This window comes from Temnothorax longispinosus, chromosome 7, assembly GCF_030848805.1.
Source record: "Temnothorax longispinosus isolate EJ_2023e chromosome 7, Tlon_JGU_v1, whole genome shotgun sequence".
In the NCBI taxonomy this organism is placed as follows: domain Eukaryota; kingdom Metazoa; phylum Arthropoda; class Insecta; order Hymenoptera; family Formicidae; genus Temnothorax; species Temnothorax longispinosus.
In genome coordinates, this window is record NC_092364.1 from 11540221 (window position 1) to 11565200 (window position 24980).

The 24980-nt window shown below is 39.4% G+C and overlaps 1 protein-coding gene and 3 pseudogenes across 1 annotated transcript; 2 read left to right on the top strand and 2 right to left on the bottom strand.

The window, feature by feature from the left end:
- Positions 1–3013, bottom strand: part of LOC139815680 (uncharacterized) — a 5353-nt pseudogene extending 2340 nt beyond the window's left edge.
- A 1877-nt stretch (positions 3014–4890) lies between these two features.
- LOC139816950 (uncharacterized) lies at positions 4891–8459 on the bottom strand (annotated as a pseudogene).
- A 435-nt stretch (positions 8460–8894) lies between these two features.
- LOC139816951 (stromelysin-1-like) lies at positions 8895–10517 on the top strand. The gene has a single exon (XM_071784781.1). It carries the CDS (start codon positions 8895–8897, stop codon positions 10515–10517), a length of 1623 nt encoding a protein of 540 aa, XP_071640882.1.
- Positions 10518–12858: 2341 nt separating this feature from the next.
- LOC139816952 (uncharacterized) lies at positions 12859–14585 on the top strand (annotated as a pseudogene).
- The last annotated feature ends 10395 nt before the right edge of the window (positions 14586–24980 follow it).

The following is a 24980-nucleotide window of genomic DNA, read 5'->3' on the forward strand; positions in this document are numbered from 1 at the left end:
CAGTGATGTGAATCCGGCCCGGTTTTTCGCGCATGCGCGCCCCCTCCACTACGCACACAGAGTGACGCTCGGTCTATCGGTGTGTCGGTAGCGCTCGGCAGTGCCGAGCGAGAGGGAGAATATTATCTCTCCTTGTCGCTCTCACTTAGCTCGCGCGATCGACGATGTTTTTACGCTGGAAATGCTTTCTCGGTATCTCGGCGTGAATCTGAGTTGCCGTTGCACGATAATCAAAGAGCGATCTTTGGAATAATGTAGAGATGTAAAAATAATTAATAAACATATAAAAATTGTAGTAAAAAATTATGTTGATCACTCTTGCAGAAATTTTCATGCTTTGACCTATACTCCTATTATTTTGACAATTCCTTTCTGAAAAAAATTCCGTAGAAGAGAAAACGCGTATTTTTTTATTTGGCCTACAATTAATATTTCCGAGTGTAATATTTGTAAGAAATTTTATTTGTCGATGATTGTTATACTTTTAAGTTAATTAATATCTTGGAAATATTCAATTCCATATATACGTATGAGATATTTTCGTTAACAAATATATTTATATAAATACCATATTTTATATATTTATTTATGTCGAATAACCTGATATATATGTATATGTAATATAATATCAACAAACTTCCTTGACCATAACTAGCAAATTTAATAATAGAAAACGACGTTTTGGTCCAAATTCGGACTCTCTTCAGGTGAATAAAGCTCTTACAAATACATTCAACAGGCAATTCATGACACTGTGCCTAAATCTTTAAGATTTGGTTGATTAGAAATAAACTTGATTTAAAAAAATTCGTCAAATTTGGTTTATTCCGGAATAAAATTAATATGAACGAAAAAGTATAATTAAAGAAAGTTAAGGAAGGACAGGGGCAGATAGACTTACAGGAAGGCAACAAGAAGAAAATGCAGCCTGTAAACTTTATGAAAAAATTTAAAAAAAGAATTGTGCAAATTAGAAATTTGCACTTTGCTTCCTCAACAAATTGAGGTGTGCGATTTGGAAATTTGCACATAGCAAAGTCACAATTTTGAAGTGAGAGAGTCCGAAATTAGCAAATTGAATCCACAACGTATTGTTATGCGCTAAAAGCTCCTCTCTGAGGAACCTTTTATTAGATGCATAATTTTTAGTTTGGCTTTCTCATAGAGGAACCTTTTCGCGCGTAACAATACGTTGTGGATTCAATTTGCTAATTTCCTACTCTCTCACGTCAAAATTGTGACTTTGCTATGTGCAAATTTCCAAATCGCACACCTCAATTTGTTGAGGAAACAAAGTGCAAATTTCTAATTTGCACAATTCTTTTTTTAAATTTTTTCATAAAGTTTACAGGCTGCATCTTCTTCTTGCTGCCTTCCTGTAAGTCTATATCTGCCCCTGTCCTTCCTTAACTTTTTTTAATTATACTTTTTCGTTCATATTAATTTTATTCCGGAATAAACCAAATTTGACGAATTTTTTTAAATCAAGTTTATTTCTAATCAACCAAATCTTAAAGATTTAGGCACAGTGTCATGAATTGCCTGTTGAATGTATTTGTAAGAGCTTTATTCACCTGAAGAAAGTCCGAATTTGGACCGAAACGTCGTTTTCTATTATTAAATTTGCTAGTTATGGTCAAGGAAGTTTGTTGATATTATATTACATATACATATATATCAGGTTATTCGACATAAATAAATATATAAAATATGGTATTTATATAAATATATTTGTTAACGAAAATATCTCATACGTATATATGGAATTGAATATTTCCAAGATATTAATTAACTTAAAAGTATAACAATCATCGACAAATAAAATTTCTTACAAATATTACACTCGGAAATATTAATTGTAGGCCAAATAAAAAAATACGCGTTTTCTCTTCTACGGAATTTTTTTCAGAAAGGAATTGTCAAAATAATAGGAGTATAGGTCAAAGCATGAAAATTTCTGCAAGAGTGATCAACATAATTTTTTACTACAATTTTTATATGTTTATTAATTATTTTTACATCTCTACATTATTCCAAAGATCGCTCTTTGATTATCGTGCAACGGCAACTCAGATTCACGCCGAGATACCGAGAAAGCATTTCCAGCGTAAAAACATCGTCGATCGCGCGAGCTAAGTGAGAGCGACAAGGAGAGAGTAATATTCTCCCTCTCGCTCGGCACTGCCGAGCGCTACCGACACACCGATAGACCGAGCGTCACTCTGTGTGCGTAGTGGAGGGGGCGCGCATGCGCGAAAAACCGGGCCGGATTCACATCACTGCCCCGAGTGTAAAAGTATCTGTTGCCTCCCTACTGTCGTATATTATCTATAATTTTTATATAATGGTATATAAATATATATGATCCTATATGATTATATATAAATTTGTTTTCCCGGGATTTTATTTAATTGTAACATTAAAAATTAATATATTCTAATGATGTTCTGCAAAATTAGATTTCTTTACTCAAATAATAAATATTAATTTTTTAATATTAAAGCTCTATTATTTTAATATTACTGCTTAAGTAAAAAATTAAATATAATTACAAGAGTTTACTAGATTATTTTTTGACAATTATAAAGAGTGATATTTTAGAAATAATATTTATATAAATCAATGATACAGCATAGAATATGCATGATTAAAATTAAGAATTAAATCAATAATTAAATTCACGTTAAATTAAATTAATTTTACGGCCGAAATTATTGCAAGTCTAAATAAAGGTATACATAATTTAAGAATAGATAGTGGGTAAATACAAACCTGCTGTTCCATATCTACATTCTATCTCGTATTTTTCCCATTTTAAGTTTACTTCGGCACAAGATTTAATTAAATTCATACGTTGTGCTGTATTTACATCAGATGGCCAATATGTATATTTCTTGTCATCTGTTAACCATTGTTTCGGTACTGTAACTAAGCCATCCTTCAGTAAAACTATGTAAAATTTGTCATTTTTCTGTACTTTTTCTGGAAACAAATGGAAAAAATGTACGCACATGCTAACATTTTGCTTCTTAGGTTATTTTATGCAATGTAGTACTTACTTATGACACTCATAATGCTGATTAATTATAAATACGTGGAAACGTATTTCTAGACTTTTCCTTTGTCGAACGGAATTTCACTGTGTACTACTAACCTTTACCAGCCATTACCAGCCATGCGCTGGCCACGCTGTCCGTGGAGGGGACTAGCTCCCCTCCATGGACAGCGCGGCCAGCGCATGGCTGGTAAAGGCAACACTACACTTGGCTGCTCAGCACACACGTTGTTCAGCATAGGCTAGTTAGTAGTAAGTTTTCCCCTCCCTGCTTAAAAAAAAAATAAATAAATTGCGTGTACATATATCGTCGCGTTAGAAAAAGTATGACCGGTGGACTACCCTTATAAGCGCATATTATTCCTAGAATATTATATGAATATTATTAAAAATTAAAATAATATTATTATATTATTCCGAGAATATGATATAATATTTTTTAATATCGTGGGACTATTCTGTGGATGTTATATGTCCACTTATATAATATTTTAGAAATATTATTTTAATGTCCATGGAATATTATTTTAATATCTGCGGAATATTATTTTAATATCCGCGGAATATTATTTTAATATCCGTAGAATATTACTTAACATCCGCGAAATATTATTTTAATATCCGCGGAATATTATTTCAATATCCGCGAAATATTAAAAAAATGTTCTTAGAATATTATTCTGGTCCAAAATTGACGTTCATATAACATTCCTGGGATATCATATTTTATTTTTTAAATGAAAATGAATCTATATTTAAAACATTTTTATTTAATAAATTGTTTAATCAAAATTTTTTATTAAATAAATAATAATATGCCATAAAATATATATTCCAATATTTTTACTTTAATACAAATGTACAAATTTTATACATATTATATATCTATTACAACATACATATTACAAAATAAATTTCTCTGTATTATGTTCGTTATGCAGCAATGGTAATACAACGAATTTGTTTTTATACGGCAATACGAACATTTTATTTTTAATTTTGTTCAATGGCCACATTTTTTCTCGCGAAAGCTGAGAAACCACATAAATTTGGAGTAAAGAAGATTCACATGGGATTGTAAATAAATTATCTTTTCGCTTGTATCTTCCCACAAATTGATTCTTCCTTTTCAAAATTGTAAGAAAATTTTGTTATTTGTACAATGTCTCCATTTGTCAATATACAACAATTATCATTGATAGTATTTACTCGAAAACGATAATTAATTGAAATAGCTTCTGTATACAAAGGTGCTCTTTTTCCATTGGGCAAAATACAATAACTATTTTGCGATTTGCTGACTACAAGTTCAGTTGTACGATAATCAGTCCTTTTCACGTTAGATTTAATTTCATGATACCGATTATACAATTGTTCTAAAGGTTGCGCATACTTTTTGACTACTCGTTTTAGATGCTGTAAAAAATTTTCATATTTAAATGCACTGTAATTGTCTAATGGTCCAAATGTTTTTACATCTTGTATAACATGTATCAATCCATGCACATTATGCGATACAAAAGATTTATGATACAAATGTGGCATTGCATCCACAAATTTTTCTAACAGTTGACCTGCATATTCGATGTACTGACTATAATCATTATTACACAGAATTCGTACAGATACGTGTAAAACCAAGAAATGGTTAAACAAATCTTTATCTAAAATGTTTTTTAAAACAACAGGACTGGTATATAAAAGCAATAATCTGTATTCGGTTGCTTTAAAATATTTAACTAATTGTAACGATCGAGGTTTACGTGAAAGTTCGTTAGGAACAAACGATGCAATGTTTTCAAACAAAACGGATAAACGTTGTATACTTTGCGCATTTAAAGAATATGATTGTTTCGATTTACTTAACCATAAATATAAGAGTTTACGCATAACACCGAGGCATATTAAGTGCATGTATTCCAAAGGAATTTGATTAACAATATCAAAATCCGGAATGTCTGTCAAAATACTATACCCTAGATGATAATTAGGATCGGTTTTATTTTTAAATTCAAAATCATTTCGCAATTGTTCATGATTATTTAACATATAAACGCGCCTATGAGCATATTTGCCTTTTACATGGCATACAACTATAATATCCGCAGTGACCTTTGACATTTAAAATATATGATTTTGCTGGTGCATCAGCTATAACAGAAACAATTCGACAGTTATAATGTAATCCTTCAATTGTTATACCATTTTGACATACATCTTTAATATCATTTACAGTAGCACTTAAATAAAGATTACTATCATATGGCTTTTCAGGACAGTAATAAGCTCCAATAAGAAAAATATCACTAGTATTTTTTACAGAACCTACAATAAGCCACAATGATGCACTTGATTTGAATAACGGAATACCATCTATGAAAATTGATATTTCTATTCCACTGAGAAATAATTCTTTGTTTGTATTTAAAATTGTTTCTGTAATTCCTTTTTGTAAACCTATGTGTATATATCTACCTGGTGCCATGGATATGATATTTACTTTGTTGCGAGGAGTATTCATCAATGTCTTTGATTGTATTGGTAAAGTTTGAAAACAAGAGTGCAATTTGAAATGATGTAACAACTGTCACAGCTGTATGAGAAATATTATATATATATTCCTCAGTTTCCAATTTCTTAAAAATTCTTTTGTATTCTCGATCTCTTTATTTTTATGCTCTTTTGTAGAACACTCCGTTTTACTCATCACATTTTCGTATTCAGGAAGATATGGTGTCACTACTGTTGTATCATCTGTATTATCAAAGCATTCAATATCTGAATCAATTGGATTATCATCCGAATCTAGACAATTTATATCAATATGATAGTTTTCTTCATCAAATATATCTAGTACTTCTTCGAATTTATTTTCACATTGATTCTGATGCTGTAAAAATCTATCAAATGGATCTTGTTTAGAAGAAGAGCCTGGTCTATGTAATGATTCAGTCGTAACAGTACATTGTTCTTCGTACAAAGCCAAATCGAGCAATTCTGAAAAAATATAATAATGGATTACAATTAATAAATTCTTTAGCATCCATAATAGCGCATAATATTGCAAAATGTAATACAATATTTAAGCAATATTACATAAATATAATATTATACAAGATATTGTGAGAATATTTCAAAACATATTTAATATCATAAAAATATTTTTTATAAATATTTTAAAATGAAACACTTAAATTAGTATTGCTTTTCTACATTATACTTCTTATTTGAAATATATTGTGCTAAAATAATACATGTTACATGATATATAAATATTTTCACTAAAATATTTTAATATTGAAGTAAACTTCATAAACTTCCCGGAATATTTAAGATGCCTATAATACTTATGTAATAAGAAATTAAAATATTTTATATATTATCTGCATATTTATAACATTTAAAATCAGTATTTTCTGATACAATAATTATAAATGTATAAAAATGCCATTAAATTGTATAAATTTTTATTCTGTTAAATAATTGCAGAAAAACGTTATTAATAATTGTGTTACTTTTATTAAAAAATAAAAATGTTTTAATTGCTTGATAATACAAATAATTTTAATATAATTTTCTTTTTAAAATAACACTTCCATAGGATGAATTAAATTGTTTCATACGTAATACAAATAATTTTACAATAAAATAATATTGCAAAAATTATACCTTTTCTTGTTTCTTCATCTGTATCATCATAATCATCATTATCTTTTATGTTCTCGAAAATATATCTCATCACTTTTTCCGTTTCACTTGTTATGCGACGGCAGAACTGACGATTACTCAGTGAGATTTCATTGTAAAAACAAAATCATAATGTAATTTCCAAAATGTAAGTTTTACTTAAAAAAATAAAATAGCAAATTTAATATTTAAAAAATTGAAACTTTGTGGTTGCAAATTTAAATACGCCGCGCTGTCCGCAAATTTAAATAATCGGATAAAAAATTTATCATTTACATTTATATGTTTTAAAAACAATGTGATAAACAAAATATCAACAACATATTTGTTTTATTCCACTTTTAAAAAAGGCGTGTGTTACCTGAGTGAATTTCGTTTGTATCGTAAAATTGAAGCCTCTTTTCCGCGATGCCGATTGGCTATCTCGATTGATTGCCGCGCCGCGTAGCTTGCTTCATCCCGTGAGGGACTGTCATCGCGGAGTGTGGCGAGTTTCGTGCGTGTATAGTGCGTCGTATATATTGTGTTTAATCGTTTATTTTTTACTCCGTTGTATCATATATATCCTTCTATCTATATTTTATCGAATAAAGATCGACGTAAAATCTATGACAAACGATGTTCCTCTTTTCGCATACCACCTCCGTATTTATATACGTATACATTATATGCTACCGAACGCGCGAAAATGGCCGGTCGCGGCAGCGCGTAACAATGGCCGGTCGCGGGAACGCGATACACCTTAACGCAACAAACAGAGAAACGGCGAGCGAAAGCGAGAGCGCGATACGGGGGTGGGGCTCCAGCGCGAGATGCGGTTAGGAACGCAAGCGAGCGACCGAGCGAGCGATAACGCCGAGCGTCAGATCGAGTGCGGAAGCGAGCGGTGAAGAAAACGCGATATCGTTAAAACATTTATTTTCACTGTTAATATTTATTTGTAATGCAATATTATATAGCATATTATATATAAACTTCTGTCATTTAATAACATTTTTTTTCAATATATTGTATTTCACTTTTTTTCGCATTTTTTTTTAAATATTTCGTATTTCACTTTTTTTCGCATTTTTTTCACATTGGGAGACACAACATACGGGGACGGGGACATCGTCGTTGACGATCGCTGTTTCTTGGCTGTTCAGGTTCGGAGATTCCCCCCCCTCGTTGTCGCCTCTCTCGCGACAACCCGCCTCTTCGTGCGAGTCCAGCCGCGCCATGTCCCTATGCATCCCACGAAGTTTCGTCACGAAGAATCTGATCTGGTGGCGAGATTTTTTCACCCAGGAAGTAATGATAGCCCTACGCAAAAAATACAATTAATAAATATAAACAAATATAAATATGAATAATAAGTATAAATAATTGTAAATAATTATAAATATACATAAATATGAAATTTATCGTTTGATTATATTATAAGAAATAATTTCGCGTTTGAAAGCGATACTCACGTTCTTTCGATCATTGCGGCGTCCTCGTCCACATGAACGGTGAGTTGCAAAAAGGGAGGCACCTTTTCCGTTAAGCACTTCACGCGTTGCTGCAACTGCCGCACCATGTTGCAATAATCTTCAATCTCCCTCGTCAGGGCTGTGGTTTGAGTTTGTAATATATCACACACGCATTGTAAATCGTTAATTTTATCCATCGTCTTGAGTTCACTCGAAGATTGCGGATAGACTGCGCCCAAGTCTAGTCTCGAGTTCTTATACATGGTAAAAAAAGGGATGTTGGCCATGAGTGTTGCGATAGAAAAATATACTAAGAATAGCATTTTATTGCGTGAGAAAATTATAAATTGATTAAAAAATACGCATCAAGGAAAATAATCAATGCATTGTTTTTATCAAGCCGACTCATCCGCCGGACTCAATAGCATTTTATTGCGTGAAAAAAATATAAATCGATGGAAGATACGCATCGAGAAAAGTAATTAACGCATTTTTCCTTATCGGGCCGACTCATCCGTCGGGATCTTCGACGCATTTTTTTTTCACGCCCGAGACCCCCCGCCGCGCCGCCACCTATCCGCGTTGTCGCTAACGAGCGTCATCGCGCAAACGTTCGCATTCGGAGCGCTCGTCGAGATCGCGCTCAAACCGCGACGCGCCGTCATCGCGGTTTCACCGTTTCTCTCTCGCTCTCGACGATGCGGCTCGCGTACATAATCGCGTTAACCGCGTGTTTTAACGCCGCGGCGTGCATCAATTCCACAATTACGGACGACAATTACGCGTTCACGTTCGACTACCTGCAGAAATACGGATATCTGTCCAACGACGTGGACGCGGTTCCGGCTCAGAGACGAAACGACGTTCTTCGCAAAGCCGTCAAGGAGTTTCAGAATTACTACGATTTACCCGGCGACGGAACGCCCAACAACGAAACGCTGCAATTCATGAGTAAACCGCGATGCGGTTTCCGAGATATCCTGAAACACGGAACGAAAGCGAGCCTGTCCAAATGGCCGAAGACGCACCTGACGTGGCATTTTCACTTAGCCGACGAAACCGAGCTGAGCACGGCGCAGGCCGCGTCCGACCTGTGGTCGCAGCATTCTGCATTGACGTTCGAACGCTCCGAAACGTTGAATGCCGACATTATAATATCTTGGCGACGCCTACTACACTATAACACGAACGCCGAGGTAAACGGAGCATTGTGCTCGGTCAAATTCGACGGCCCCGGCAACGTGCTCGCCCACGCGTCTCTCCCGACGGACCAAGCGGGGTTCGTTTCCGAGGTGCACGTCGACGGGGACGAGCCGTGGCACATTTACGTCAACAAACATCCCGCTGATAAGTTTTCCCTGCATTACACGCTGACGCACGAGATCGGCCACTCCCTCGGATTGGTGCACAACAAGCGCAAAACATCGGTGATGTTCGCGATACAGCCGGACCAGCAGTATCCGGTGAAGCTCGACCAAAACGACATCATCGACATTCAACGTTTGTACGGTGAAAAAATTGAAAACGATCCGCCGCGTCGGACGCCAGCGCCGCCGCCGCCGCCACCGCCGCCGTCGCCGGACCTGTGCAGCCTCGATCGCGTGAACGGGATATTGATTTTGGAAAATCGAATGTACATCTCGTACAAACGTTACGTTTGGTCGGTCGATCTGGACGGTAGGACGTACAACGGACCTTTAGCCCTCTCGAATCAGATGAGCTTTCTTCACGACAATTACACGCGCGTGAGCGCTGCCTATCAATCCCCGTCCGGCGATCTCATGGTGTTCGTAGATAATTTGGTATACTTGGTTCAATATCCGGAATTTAGTCTGCGGCCAGGTTGGCCGAAGACCCTGCAAGAACTCGGATTTCCCGAAAACGCGCTGATCAACGGAGCGGTGAACACCCACAGAGGACGTTCCTACGTAGTGTTCAACGGTAACGCGGTGGGCGAGATAGACGAATGCGACAAGGACAAGAGAGTCGCCAAATTTACGCCCCTCGAGGCGACGTTTCCCGGAATACCGAAAGGCGTGACGTCGATATTCCGCTACATCGACGGCAATCTGTACTTCACCACTCGGGCGCAGTTCTACAAATTCAACGAATTTACGAGGACCGTCTCGTCAGCCGGTAAATTCGATCTGCGGATACTGAATATCGTCTGCCCTAAGGCCGACCTGCTGCAGCAGTTGCGCGATCTCCTCGATCGAATCGTACGCCTCAACGATAACTCGCTAACGTCGGCGAGCGATTATTGGAACGATGACGACACCGGGGTTCGGCTCTCCGATTTCCACATCCGCCGAAGGAAGTAGACTACCGCGCAAATTTCCCACACCGCGCCAAGCGCGACATAAGTCAGATCTTTCCTACTTATACCGACGTGTCCCTTCCAAGGCATCAGTGTCGCGTCGTCGACCGAATACGACGCGTCGGAAAAACAATCAGAAAGGAACGGTTACCGCGGCGCGAAATGTTCTCGACATTGGCCGATCGACCCGCGCCGAGGAGTATTTCTCCTACGGAGACGGCGGATTCGGAGGCGAACGACAACGGCAATAAAAGACGGAGGATCAGTTCGATGGACGATCGCCATTATCTTACTCGTCGCCAAGAATCGCGTCGCAGCTCTCATCCTCCAACCGACGCGCCCGTCGAAGACGATCGTCGTCGCCATCATCAGGAGTTTCGTTCCAACTTTCCCGTCGAATTGCCCCCTGTGCGCATCCTGACGACGCGTTATCTGCTGACGTCGACTGGCTACAAGTACATAGCCATAGGTATCACGATCAAGTCACCGTGGTACAGTATTCATACCACGCCTTCGTACGTGGATATCGCCCTGGGGGACAAACAAGGAAGGGAAATCTCCCTGACGCTCGACATGTGGAAAGGACTGATCGAGCGCAAACGCGACATATTGTCGTGCATGGAACGCGCTCTTTCCGACGTAACTCACCCCCCCCTCGCCGATGTCGATCGGAGGGATGACAATGCGATTCGGAGTGATCAACAACGGGCCGATCGTACGTATGGAGCTACCCAACCTGGCTCGCGTGGCGATGGTGCGCACAACCCTGCTCAGGCTGTACGATCTCCAATTGTGCGTGGATCGCGTCATCCGTGCGCTGAGCGCGGCGACCGAGGAGGTCGACGCTAAGTTTTTGCGCTATCAGGAGATAGCCGCCGCCGCGATGAAAATGGAAACTTCGGTTCAGACTGAGATAATGAAGAGCGATTTCTTCGATCGTGACAACATCGTCGACTGCGAGATAGTCGCGCTATGTTTCGAATCCTCATAACGATGTCGCGTCTACGAAATGCATATATTCGCGCGAGCGAAACAATGTAAACGCGCTTGTATTATTCTTTGAATAAAAAAAAAAAACTATATGCGTATCTCATCTGTGCGCTCTCTCTTTCCGTTTCCCCCTTTTTTCCCAAATCCGTATACCCATCTCCGCGGTCGCGGCGATCGCGACGCCGAGTTCGAACGCGCGTTACATAAATTATCGCGAATCATGAATTACAGGTCGAACGCGAGGTGAATGAAAAATTATCGCGAACGAAGAGACGAGTCATCTGACCGCGCTTACCCCCCGCGGTCGCGGCGATCGCGACGCCGAGTTCGAACGCGCGTTACATAAATTATCGCGAATCGTGAATTACAGGTCGAACGCGAGGTGAATGAAAATTGTCGCGAACGAAGAGACGAGTCGTCTCGCTCGATCTCTCGACGCGTCGCGTCGGGGATGGGCGGGAAAACCGCGAGACAAAAGGAGGGAAAACCGCGAGACGAGACCAAATTAGGAAACGACGAGTCATCTGACCGCGACGCCGAGTTCGAACGCGCGTCGAATAAATTGTCGCGCGTCGATCGAACGACTAGACGATGAGTCATCTCCATCGATCCCGATGAGTCGGGAAAACCACGTGCTGCCCGTCGCGACGCGGATCGAAACGACCTTCGGACCGAGAGTTAAAAAAACAAAAACAAAACGACGACGAAGACGGGCGCGCGACACCCCCCCGCGAAACGAACCATCTGGAACGCGTCGTTCTCCCCCCCACCCCCGAAACGTCCAGACGAGCGACCTCGAACGAGTTCGAACGAGTTCGGACGCGCCCGAACGCGCGCGCGCGACCGACGACGATGAAAAAAAAAAAAACAAACGAAAAATATCGGCCCGCGATTCTCCAAAACCGCCGTCGGTAACGGCGCGAGCGCCGCTCCGAGCGCCCTCTCGGAAAATGCCCAAATCCCCGCTACGAGCCCCCGTTGGCGGCCCTGCCCCGCGCCGAACCCCCGTTGGCGGCCCTGCCGCACCCAACCTTCCGTCAAATGTTCCCCTCGCGTCGCGCACCCCCTCTCGCCCAGTTTTCGCTTCCCCCCGCATAGCCCCCCCTCCGATGACCCTTTACACCGTCCCTCGACCCCCTCGCCCACCGCTTACGGCGCTCCCCCCGCGGCAGCGAAGCCCCCCCGACCCCGCGTAACCGCAAGCGAGATCCCCGAGTGTAAAAGTATCTGTTGCCTCCCTACTTACGACCATACATATAATATAATTACGGTACATATAATTGTATATAATTATTATAATTATATTACTTATCAGAAGCATTATATATAAAATTATAATACGTAACTTACATAAAATGCTTTTCCTAAGTGATTATATTCCATATATGATTATACATAATTACTTGACGCTACTTTATTTATTTGTAAATAATTATAACAATAAATAATTTTTTTTGGTAAAAAGAAACTTATAAAAGGGCTCGAGAAAAGGAAAAATTAGCAGAGAAAATATCCGACATTAATACTACTTCAGATGAAGAAGAAAATAAACGTAAAAGAAAATTACGCTGTAAGAAAACTTTAACTACTTCTGAATCTGAAGATAATGCTTCTGAGAATGAAGATGCTTCTGTTGCTGCAAAATTGCCAAAAAGAAATAAACCTCCACAATTGACGTATCCAGAACCACCAACTTCAAAAATTACATCTGTGTCAAGTTTAAATATGGATTACATTGACACAAATAGATTAGATTCCAATAGTGAGATTGAAGAAGACATTGATAAGTATCACAAATAAAACAATTCAAATCCTCGGAAAAATACAAGTAATAACTCTGTTGTAAAAAATTTGGCATGTAACAAAAGTCAAGAAGCTACGGGTAAAAGTTTGGCATATAACACAAATAAAGAAACTACGGGTAAAAATTTTATGTTTGGAATATTATTATATAACAAATCTTATTATATAACTTGAAATTTTGTTTTTATAAGTAATTAAAGATTTTTTCAAATATTAACTTTTTTCCAGAAACAGAAAAAAAATTCATTATTAGTAGTTTGGTAGATATTACTAATCGCGTAAAGAGTTGCGAGTGTTTGTTAAAGAAACTGCACAATTCTTCTGAGCAATTGGAAAATCAGATTTATGATACTGACAACAAAATCCTTGATGAAAAATTCCCCATGAAAAGTCTCGATGACGTAAGAGATATTGAACAGCAATTAAAACATGATGAGACATTTAAAAACCAAGTTGTAAGTATAGATAAACATATTATCCAATAATACTTGTATATTTTTTACTTATTTAGAAAAATTTAGACACTTTTTTAAGTTTTACAGTATTTCCACTTTTTTTTGGAAATGTAATTGTTATATCAATGTAAATATCCGTTATCAAAATTTATTTTTCTTACAGAAATCGGCACTTTATTTCTACTCACAAAGTACTATGAAAAAAAACCGTTACGAGAATTATGACAACATTGTTTACAAACGAAGTAGCTACAAAATTCAGTTGGACTGGACAAAAAGAAAACAAACAGAGATTTGAAACATTGCTTTTATGGAAAATAATATATGGTAAGAATAGACTTATAATTTACTTAAATTTGAAATTTTAACGTCGTTTATTTATGTAAAAGTAGAGTTGTTAACATATTACAAAATATTTGATAATGCCATTTTTTATTTTTTATAATTATTTTCCATATGAGTAAAATAAAAATTCTATTTTTTATGTAAATGTTAATACTGCTTTTTGAAATTTAAAAAAGTAAACATTTCTTGAAATATATTATAAAATTGTTAATAATGACACGTTCAAACTTTATTTTTTGCATGACACAAAATTTTATATACTTTATTTTTTCTTTGAATTTCATTACATTTTAACAACAAAATATATTTACATTATCAAAGTTTAAATTTATTTTTTCGTTCTATAATTACGTTCTATGATTATTTTAGGTGTTGTAAGAAGCAAGTTCAAGGATGTCACTGAGGGGGATGTAAGCGCACCTATTAAAATTTGGTTAGCTCACGCAACGGATCGACTAAAAAACAAGAGACAAGAATGATTATTTTTCTATAGCATTTAATTTGAAATTTAATGAAAAAAAAGAAGTCATGCATATACGTTGTGTTTTTTTTTTAATTTCTGTTTATTAAGATATATCTTTGTTGTCTAATAATTTTTTTTTTAATTTTTGTTTATTGAGATATACTTTAGTTGTATAATCTAAATTATAAATACCGTTTCTCAAAAAATTGCTTTTTTTTATAAAAAGATTAGAATTGTTACTCAACGAATTAAAAAATATACGAAATTATGAATAAAGATTTTATTTGATGAAAGTAATAAAATTTATAATTTTTTCTATTTGTCCATATATCCTTCATACAGAGTAGCGATTACCGATCACATATAACTTAATTGTTATAATATTAAATAATAATAAATAATATTACTTTTTAATATTCAGAATATCATTATAATATCAAATAATGTTACTTTTTAATATTCAGAATATCATTATAATATTAAATAATATTACTTTTTAAATATTCAGAATATCATTATAAAATACTTTTTCTTATCTCAAATAATATTTTAATAACATTAAATAATATTATTTATTTAATATTATATGAAGTGGACATATAACAATCTATTCATATTCCAGGAAGATTATTTAATATTATTTAATATTATTGGTATATTCTTAAATTACTCATTTAATATTCTAAGGATATACCAAGAATATTATTTAATATCAAATAATATTACGCGCTTATAGGGACTGGATGCAACATATAAACAGTATAATATATAAGCGTCACATACTACGTTTACGCGAGCGTTACTTCTGTAGTAACTTACGATAATTCCTTCGCGTAAACGGGATTTTGTAGTAACTTACGATAATTTATTCCGCGTAAACGAGTGATATGTCGTAAGTTACTACAGAAGTAACGCTCGCGTAAACGTAGTAACAGTAGTATACTATAAGTATATATAATAATGAGTAACAGTTATAGCGAGTTGCATTGAATAAAATTATTTTCGATTCGTTGTCGTAAATCGTTTATTGTAATATAATTGAGAAATGTATACATGTGTATGCCGGTATATATAAAAAATGTTAAATGTGATAATTTGCATTAATTTCTAAAGCGTGTCGGTCTTAAAACACAGCTGTTACGTGAGCGAGCGAGAAGGTATAAGAGCAAGCGAGTCGTCAATAAGAGCGAGTAGGACAGTAACAAGAGTGAGCGAGATAAGAACAACGGCGCGCAAGGAAAAGACTCGATGCCCGATCCTCGATCAGATCCCCACCCCCGAGCCCGAGCCTTCTGCATGTGTTATTCTCATCTCGCTCACTCCAATTACTGTCTCGCTCGCTCTTATTGTCATCTCGCTCATTCTTATACCTTCTCGCTCGCTCACATAACGAAAAATCAATAACTTTGAGTTACCGACATTAGCACGGAACGCAACCTAAATCGTGCACGTATGCGTTACCCCGTGGCCCAAACGCGGACGTTGGCTACGTAATTCATGTGCACGTTTTACGTCGATCCCAGAGGGCGTATCGCGTTCGCGGATCACCTAAAACCGGGCCGTGTTGTCTCTCATTCTTCTCTCTGGCACGACATAACCTATTCGCGTAACCGCGATCTCACCGAGAGACACGCGGCGGACGAGATACTCGCTGCGGAAGCGCGAAAAGATTCGACTCTTGGAGAGAGAGCTGCCGCTACAGCCGTCTGGGCGACCATGAAGGCTAAGACGAAGCTCGGAATAGGCTTGAAAACGAAAACGAAAAAATCGAAAACGGTAAAGAAAAAAAAGCTAACAAAAAAACGGATACTTCCGACAGCAAAACGAGGCGGCGTATTGCCGATTCTACCGTTGTTGGGAGTTCTCGGTTCTCTGGCCGGCGGAGCGGCGGGAATCGTAAAGGCCGTGAACGACAACAAAGCCGCGCGGCGTCAGCTGGAAGAAATGCAGCGTCACAATCGCGCCGTGAAAGGTCGCGGACTTTATCTCGCTCCGTACAAATATGGACGAGGGCTGTATCTCGGCCCGCACAAACGCGGGCGAGGAGTAGCGTCGAAAAAAAAAACGTCAAAAAGACGTTAAATATGCCCGCGGGTATTACGACTAACGTACAATTGAATCGACTGGCAAGGCGTATGCGCATACCGTTCTTCAGAGGTGTCTTCATGCGTGATTCGTTACCGATTGGCGGTGTACGTAGAAACGAGAGCGGTATCGTGAATTTGGACGATGCAGCGGGTCCCGGTACTCATTGGGTAGCGTACGCGAAAAGGGAAGATCGAGTCGTATATTTCGACAGTTTCGGCAATCTTTGACCGCCGAAAGAATTGGTGCGATATTTCGGACCGAGCGTGACGAAGATTGAGTACAATTGCACGTCTTATCAGCGATACGATCAGAACATCTGTGGACAATTGTGCCTGCGATTTCTCCGGACGATCGACGCTAATTTAGGAAAAAGCAGCATCCTCGCGGAGCACTATTTTCCCGCCGTAGATCTGAGCGACGGTGACTACGAGCTCGGTCTAACGTGTTTTGAGACTTATCACACGATTCCAAACGTGAATTCTTCGAACAATAAATTTTATTTCGACGAGGATGACACGGAAATTACGATTTCCGAGGGATCGTACGAGATACGAGCTATACATGAGCTTTTGAAACGCGAAATTTCACGAAAACGCGTAAATCGTTCCAACGATGATCGTACGTCGGTCGCGAATATCGCGCGAGAGGCGACCGCTCGCGCGAACGGCTACGAAGACGAGGCCGCGGAATACCCGATAGTGCTCCGCGCAAATTACAATACGATGAAGAGCGAGATCAAGTGCGCTTTCAGAGTGAACTTTAACAAACCGAACAACGTTGGATCGCTGCTGGGATTCTCGTCGAAGCGTATATTGCAGCCGGGACAGTGGCACGAATCGGACGCGTCGATTAATATTATCAACGTAAACATTATCCGCGTGGAGTGTAACGTGACCGCGGGTGCGTACAGCAACGGCAAACGTGTTCACACGATACACGAATTTTCACCGAGCGTACCACCGGGATATAAGATATCGGAAACGCCGGCGCAGATCATTTACATGCCGATTATTGCGCGAAGCGTTACGGATCTAACAATACGCGTCACGGATCAAGACGGACGATTGCTCGATTTTCGAGGAGAAGAGATCACCGTCAGATTGCACGTACGACGGCGACAGCAATAACGCGCGACGTGTGACATGCTCGTGTTGAACGACTCGGAACACGCGACAGATAAGAATATCTTTACGACTGCGACGATCGACGATATCATCAAATCGACATTCGGTAGCGTTAAAACAGAGACGAAAACAGAGACGAGAAAGAAGCTCAACGCATCGAACGTTAAATTTTTACAATCTCTGGGATTTGCGGAACGAAACATCTGAACGATGACTAAAATTCTTAACATCGGAGGCGAGCCGGTCTTTGACGATCGCATCGTCAAGATCGAGACTCACACGTACAACCCGTACGCCAACACAACGTTCGAGTATAGCGACGAGATACGAATATCCATACAACAGCAGGATCTGTATACGTTGCCGTGCGAAAGTTTTCTCTACGTCGAAGGAACATTGACGGTGACCAGAGCAGCCGACCAACCCGATAACGTGGTATTGGGGAATAATTGCGTCGCGTTCATGTTTGATGAAATTCGATACGAGCTCGATGGTGTGGAGATTGATCACTGCAGAAACGTAGGAATAACCAGCACGCTAATAACCCGAACGGATATTTCAATTTCTGCGTACCGCTCAACTTGTTACTGGGATTTTGCGAGGATTACAAACGCGTGGTGATCAACGCTTGTCAAGAATTGATCTTGATACGATTGCGCAACGACAACAATTGTCTGGTGGAAAGTCTCGCGTTGGAGCCTACTGTCAAACAACTCAAGATACAGTGGCGAATGCCTCACGTGGTATTGAGCGAGGTCAACAAGCTGTCGATGCTGCGCGCCTTGGAAAACGGACGATATCTAAGTATGGGTTTCCGTTCGTGGGATCTGTACGAGTATTCTCCGTTGCAGAACACGACCAAGCACTCGTGGGCCATTAAGACCGCGACTCAGCTCGAGAAACCGCGATACGTCGTCTTCGCTCTGCAAACGGGTCGGAAGAACGTCATGTCCGCGGACACGAGCCGATTCGACGACTGCAAATTGACCAACGTGAAACTCTATTTAAACTCGGAAGTCTATCCGTACGACGATTTGAATTTGGACTTTGGTAAACACAGATGGGCGATTCTGTACGATATGTACGCGCATTTCTGCAAGGGCTATTACGGATACTAATATCTCGAGCCGAGTCTCACCGTTTCGACTTTTCTACGTAACGGCCCGTTCGTGACCATCAATTGCTCTCGACAAAACAAATCCGTCAAAAACGCCACCGTGGATGTCAGACTAGAATTCGATTGCATGGAGAACGTACCGCCGAATACCTCCGCGTACATCATACACGATCGCGTGATCGAGTACAATCCGTTGACCAACGTAGTGCGCAAAATAGTCTGAGTGTTCGCGGCAACGTCGACGAAAATTTTCTCTCTCTTTAACTCCCGATACAAATTTATGAGAGGGGGAAAAAAGGGGAGCAGGATATAAAAATCAGAGTGTCACGAAACGCGCGTCATTCCTCTCGATTCACGCATTGAACAAAAAGAGATATCTCTTCATGTCCGCACCAACGTTCGTCGAAACGTGCCGTACAGCAAGGTGAAGCGTTTAATTACGTCAGCCGTGCTCGGTGAGGAAGAGGACAACAACGATGACGATGACGACGACGACGACGAGATGCCGACTCTCGTCTACGTCAAGGGATGCCAGAAACGAGAATGGCTGGTAGATCTGCTTGAGAATAAAGCGAGAAAAGACCTAAACATCGAGACTCTGGATGCGGATTACGAAGATATCGAATCTTTAATTATTTTAGATGCTACCAATACTATGCGATGTGGAAAACACGTTAAGAATTGCGCGTTGCAAAATGTATTAAAAATATTTAACTGGTGGTCGAAACGTCAGAAAAAATTTTCATCTTTTTAAAAAATAAATTTTATATGTATGTGTAAATTTTACAATGTTTTATTTCCTTTCGCCCATTGGTCGATAGTGTACAAAATTAAAGAATAAGTAGGTATACGTGACGAATTCTAACTCGATAGCTTCGAGGGGGGTATCAGGTTTCTGCGAACATGTCTGAACATGTTTCGCGGTTGATGTCATGCGGAAGGGAGGAGGGGGGATATACGTCTTAATAAAAAAAAACATCCTACCTTAGCCCCCTCTCCTAAATTTCAGAGCGCTGATTGCGCGTTCCAGAAACATTAATTTCCCCCCTCCTTCATCATAGTTTTAGAAGTTGCCGCGTATATTCGATTAATTTTATACGACTAGTCTCGTATCGACTGCTTGTGCGAACGGTCACTTCTCATAACCGAGAGAAAGAATGTATTCCGTTGAAGGAAGCAACGGCGGTAACAGTGGCAGTAGACGTATGAATTATTACGTACCGATTCACGATGATGATAAAACTCCATCGTACGAGAACAAGTGTAACAAGTAAGTTTTTCGTTTTTTTCTTAAATTATAGCTTTATATTTTTTTAAATTGCAAATTATAAATTGTATTATTTTTTATTACTAATTTCGTTATTTTTACAGCATTTCGTTGAAGCGTCGCGCGGTTCATATACTCAGCAGACGATACGCGTTGACGGCTACGGGATACAAATTCCTTGAAGTTGGCGTTAACGTGGGTCCACCGAGTTACGTGGAGATCGCCGTAGGAGATCATCGAGAAACGGAATTGATACTGTCCCTCGAAACGTGGAAGGGATTCTACGAACAACGACGGAACATTCAGAATTTTATTCGATCCTGTAAAGATATAAGTGTGATTTTATAAGCGTTGGACCGCTAACATTGAGAATTTGTACGATTAACGGTGTCAAACTCGTACGTCTCGAGTCTTTAAACGTACGGTTAACGATGACCGAATCGACGTTACACCATATGCTCGATCTTGATCTGTGCATCGACGCGATTGGGTAGAATTGTCGAAACGGTCGATGTCAAGTTCACGCAATTCTCCAAAATCGCTGTAACGGCTGTAATTCACTGTAACGGATCCTACGCAAGTATTGAATGTAATACGCGATATCGATGCCTTCGATAAACATCAGCTCGTCGATTGTGAGCTCGCAGCTTTATTTTTTAGTGCGCTACCGTAGTACGTAAAAAAAAAAAACAAAAAAAATATGTAAAAGAAGAAGAATAAAAAATTTATTTTTTTTTTATAAATCATGACTTAATTACTTTACACGCATTTCCATTCGAGCCGTATATGCGACGTTCGACTCGAATCACTCGGACCGCTTGAAATTTAAGGTATATCGTATATCGTAAACTATGAAGCGATGCTCCGGCGACGCTCGCCTATGTGGTGTCGATGCTCCAACGAATCCTTTCTCGCTATTGTAATGCTAGATATATTTTATGTTAATTACTTTTCTGAGCTCTGGTTCAGTCCTCTGCAGTCAGTTAAGTCAGTAGTGTGAAAACGTTCGCAAGCGCAAGTAGAGCACAGTGTAAGAAGAAGAAATGGAAGAAAAATATCATAGAATCGAAGAGTGCATAGAAATCGTGTACCCCGCAGTAGGAGTATGTATACTTAATACCGTTGCGTGCGTGTCGCCCGGTATGCTTTTCGAACTCCAAGCTAAAGCGTGCAGTTCGTCACTTCGTCACGACGATCGTTTAAATCGTTATTTTCGTGAGTGCGCGAGTGTGAATAAGTGTCTGAGAGAGTCACAGACTCACTGTCGGCTTGGGCGTAACATTTTTTAAAAAAGCATACCGGGCGGCATGCACGCAACAATACATAACTGTATATTATATATTTTTTTAAATTAACCATTTTGTTAAAGTTACAGTGGATATTGGTCGATAACGTGCCGGTGCGCGAGGTTCACCTTTACAATATGGTGAGGGTTCTGATTCCTCACAGACAGGTGTGTGTAAATATTTTTTTACAGATTTTAAATTTTTTTAAATTTTTTTAAATTTTTTAAAATTCTTTTTAGCCCAATTTTATATATTTCAATAAAATCCGCATTCGTGGATTTATCAACATACATACCCGGCGTTTGGTACGCTGGTTCAGACAAGTAGATGTTGACAACAATAACGAAATCTGGGACGTTTCGGGAGACGAAGACATTTGTGGATTTCGAAGACTGTTCGAAATCGAACACGAGTTTGAGAGAGAAGAAGAAGTGTGGTAATTTTTTAAAATTTAAAATTTTATGAATAAATATTTTTATGCTTAATTCCATATATATCATTTATTATTCATTTTGGTAATTATGCAGTTTAGGGGAAGCACCTCCGATGACCTTGACCTTGAAATATGTTGCCAAGGTCACCCTCCTGAGTGACCTTCAGAAGGTTTTAGCCGTCGCTCGTTTTTTATTAAAAAGTTATAAACAAAAAAAGTTTCGAAAATATAGCAGTTATTTTAAGTACTGAGAGGCATAAACGACTAATATTACGTTTTTCTTTAAAGCAGAGAATACTTTATTTCGCGAGAAAGTCGCTGCTTTACCAAAACACAACATTTAAAGCAGTAAATTGTTGATAAATTGAAGTCTTTTTGTTAAAGCAGAGAATACTTTATTTTGCGAAAAAGTCGCTGCTTTACCAAAACACAACATTTAAAGCAGTAAATCGTTGATCACTAACCTACATAGGTTAGTTGACGCGCTTTAAAAGTATTTAAGTGTTTAAAGCGCGTCAACTAACCTATATATGCACTTATATATACTATATTTTCCAAACTTTTTTTGTTAATAACTTTTTAACGAATAGCGAGCGATGGCTAAAACCTTCTGAAGGTCACTCGGGGTCATGACCTTGACAACATATATCATGGTCATTGAAATCGGTGAGGTCGCCAAACCTTTTTTTGTTAATAACTTTTTAATAAAAAACGAGCGACGGCTAAAACCTTCTGAAGGTCACTCAGGAGGGTGACCTTGACAACATATGTCAAGGTCAAGGTCATCGGAGGTGTTTCCCCTAAACTGCATAATTACCTTCATTTTTCCGCTTCCTTCACTATTATTAAGTATATTTCATAATAATAATATTTTAAATAATAATAATAATTATTAAGTTAAATCCGCGCGAGGAAGAGATAACGCAAACGGGGGGACGGGAGCGAGAGAAACCGCGAGCGAGAAAAAGAGAACGCCAACGAGAAGACGCGCGCGAACGGGGGAGAGACAAAGGAGGTCGGGAGCAAGAGAGAACATCAATGAGGAGGAACGGGAGCGAGAGAGAGACCGCGCGCGAGGGATAGACAACGCAAACGAGACGCGGGCGAGCCGTGTGACGTCACGCGGACCGACGTGGTCGTTGGACGCGGACCTCCATCCTCCCGCGACGCGCCGCCGATAAAATTTTAGCAGCCGAACGGCGCCCGTTAGCCTTTGTAATACTCCGCGCCGATAAAGTGACGACCCCCCCGCGGACCACCTCGGTCTAAAACGCGGATACCTACCCCCCCTCCGCGGACCACCCTTGGCGTAGAACGCGAATACCTCCCCCCCGCGGACCACCCTTGGCGTAGAACGCGGACACCCCCTCGGTCGAACGGCGGCGGTACCCCTTGTCAACGATATGTTTATCAATATTTAATAAACAACATGTCCCGACGCGCTCGCCGACCTCCCCCCCAACACCCTCTTGTCCTCGAGCCCCCCCCGCGGACCCTCTTGCCCTCGAGTCCCCCCCCTCCTTCCGCGGACCCCCTCGCCATCGAGTTTTCTCCCGCCCCGCTCCCCCCTCGGAGCTCACAGGATAGAACTGTCAAAATAACTTCTATTGTGGGGGCTTCAGGCCTCGCGAGCGTTCGGCACCAGTCTCTTGTCACCGTTCAGTAAATACAGTTATATCGAATATTTGTGTACCTCTCAATTACCCGTACAGACCAACTGGCGACGAGGATAAAACGACATAGGCTATAAGCCGGATGGGCGACAAGAAGGATATCAGACCAAGAACTGCCTGGATCCAAAAGCTATCAAAGGAACAAGTACGGGAAGAACTGAGCGGAAGAGAAATCGAATGGGACGAAGAAGAAAACCTCGAAAAACTGCGTGTAAAGCTACGTACGGCAGCGAAAGAATCACGTTCGCAAATAACGGATGATCAAAGACAACCAGAAGACGGGAGACCAACAAATATGGGAACAAGAAAATCAAGAATGGAATACCGAAGTCAACTGGATTTCAAGCTCAGGGTAGACGATTGAGAACAATTCATAGAGCGGATTGAATTGTACTTCGTGGCAAATGAGATTACAGATGCAGCGAAAAAAAGAGCAATTCTATTAACAAAAGTGAGCCGCGGATACATACGCGGCGATTCGAAATGTGTGTGCCCCGAGCAAGCCAGCGGAAACAGACTTGGAAATCATTATGGAAAAAATGACGCAATATTTCAAGCCGAAAGTAAGCGTGCAGGTGCTGCGTGACCGAGTGAGACAACGCATACAACTCGAAAACGAGACCGTCGTGCAATATATAGTCGCATAAAAAAAAGCGGAGAAGTACGACTATGCGGAGACTACAAAGTAACGCTAAATCCATACTTAATTGTAGACAAACATCCGTTACCGCGTATAGATCATTTAATAGCAGGGTTACAAGGAGGTAAAGTCTTTTCCAAAATTGATCTGAAAGAAGCCTACGCGCAGGTCCCCGTTAGCGTAGAATCAAAAAAATACCTCACAATAAGCACACACAAAAGGCTGTTTGAACCAAATAAATTACCGTATGGAATCGCGTCGGCACCAGGATTCTTTCAGAAACAAATGGAACAGATCTTATCTGGCATACCGAACGTTTATGTCTTCTTGGACGATATTGTAATAAAGGGAGTCAACGATGACGATAATCTAACAACGATAGGAGAGTATTCGATGTACTAAGCGAATGCGGACTGAAATTGCGAAAAAAAATTCGTTATTTAGGAGTCGAAATCGATGCAGAGGGTATTCATGTACTAAAAGACAGGGTAGAAGCGATCGATCGGGCTTCGCATCCAAAAAATATTAAAGAATTACAAGCGTTCTTGGGAACCATAAATTATTATGTGAAATTCGTTAAGGATCAAAGCACAAAATTACATCCGTTGCATGAATGCCTGCGAAAAAAAAACAAATTCGAGTGGACAGAAAGCTGTTAATAAGCATTTGAACAAGCAAAAAAGATTTGAAATCGGCTAAAGTATTAATAAATTACGATCCAAAAAAAGAACTTATTTTGACATGCGACGCTTCGGATTATGGCTTATCCGCCGTGCTATCGCA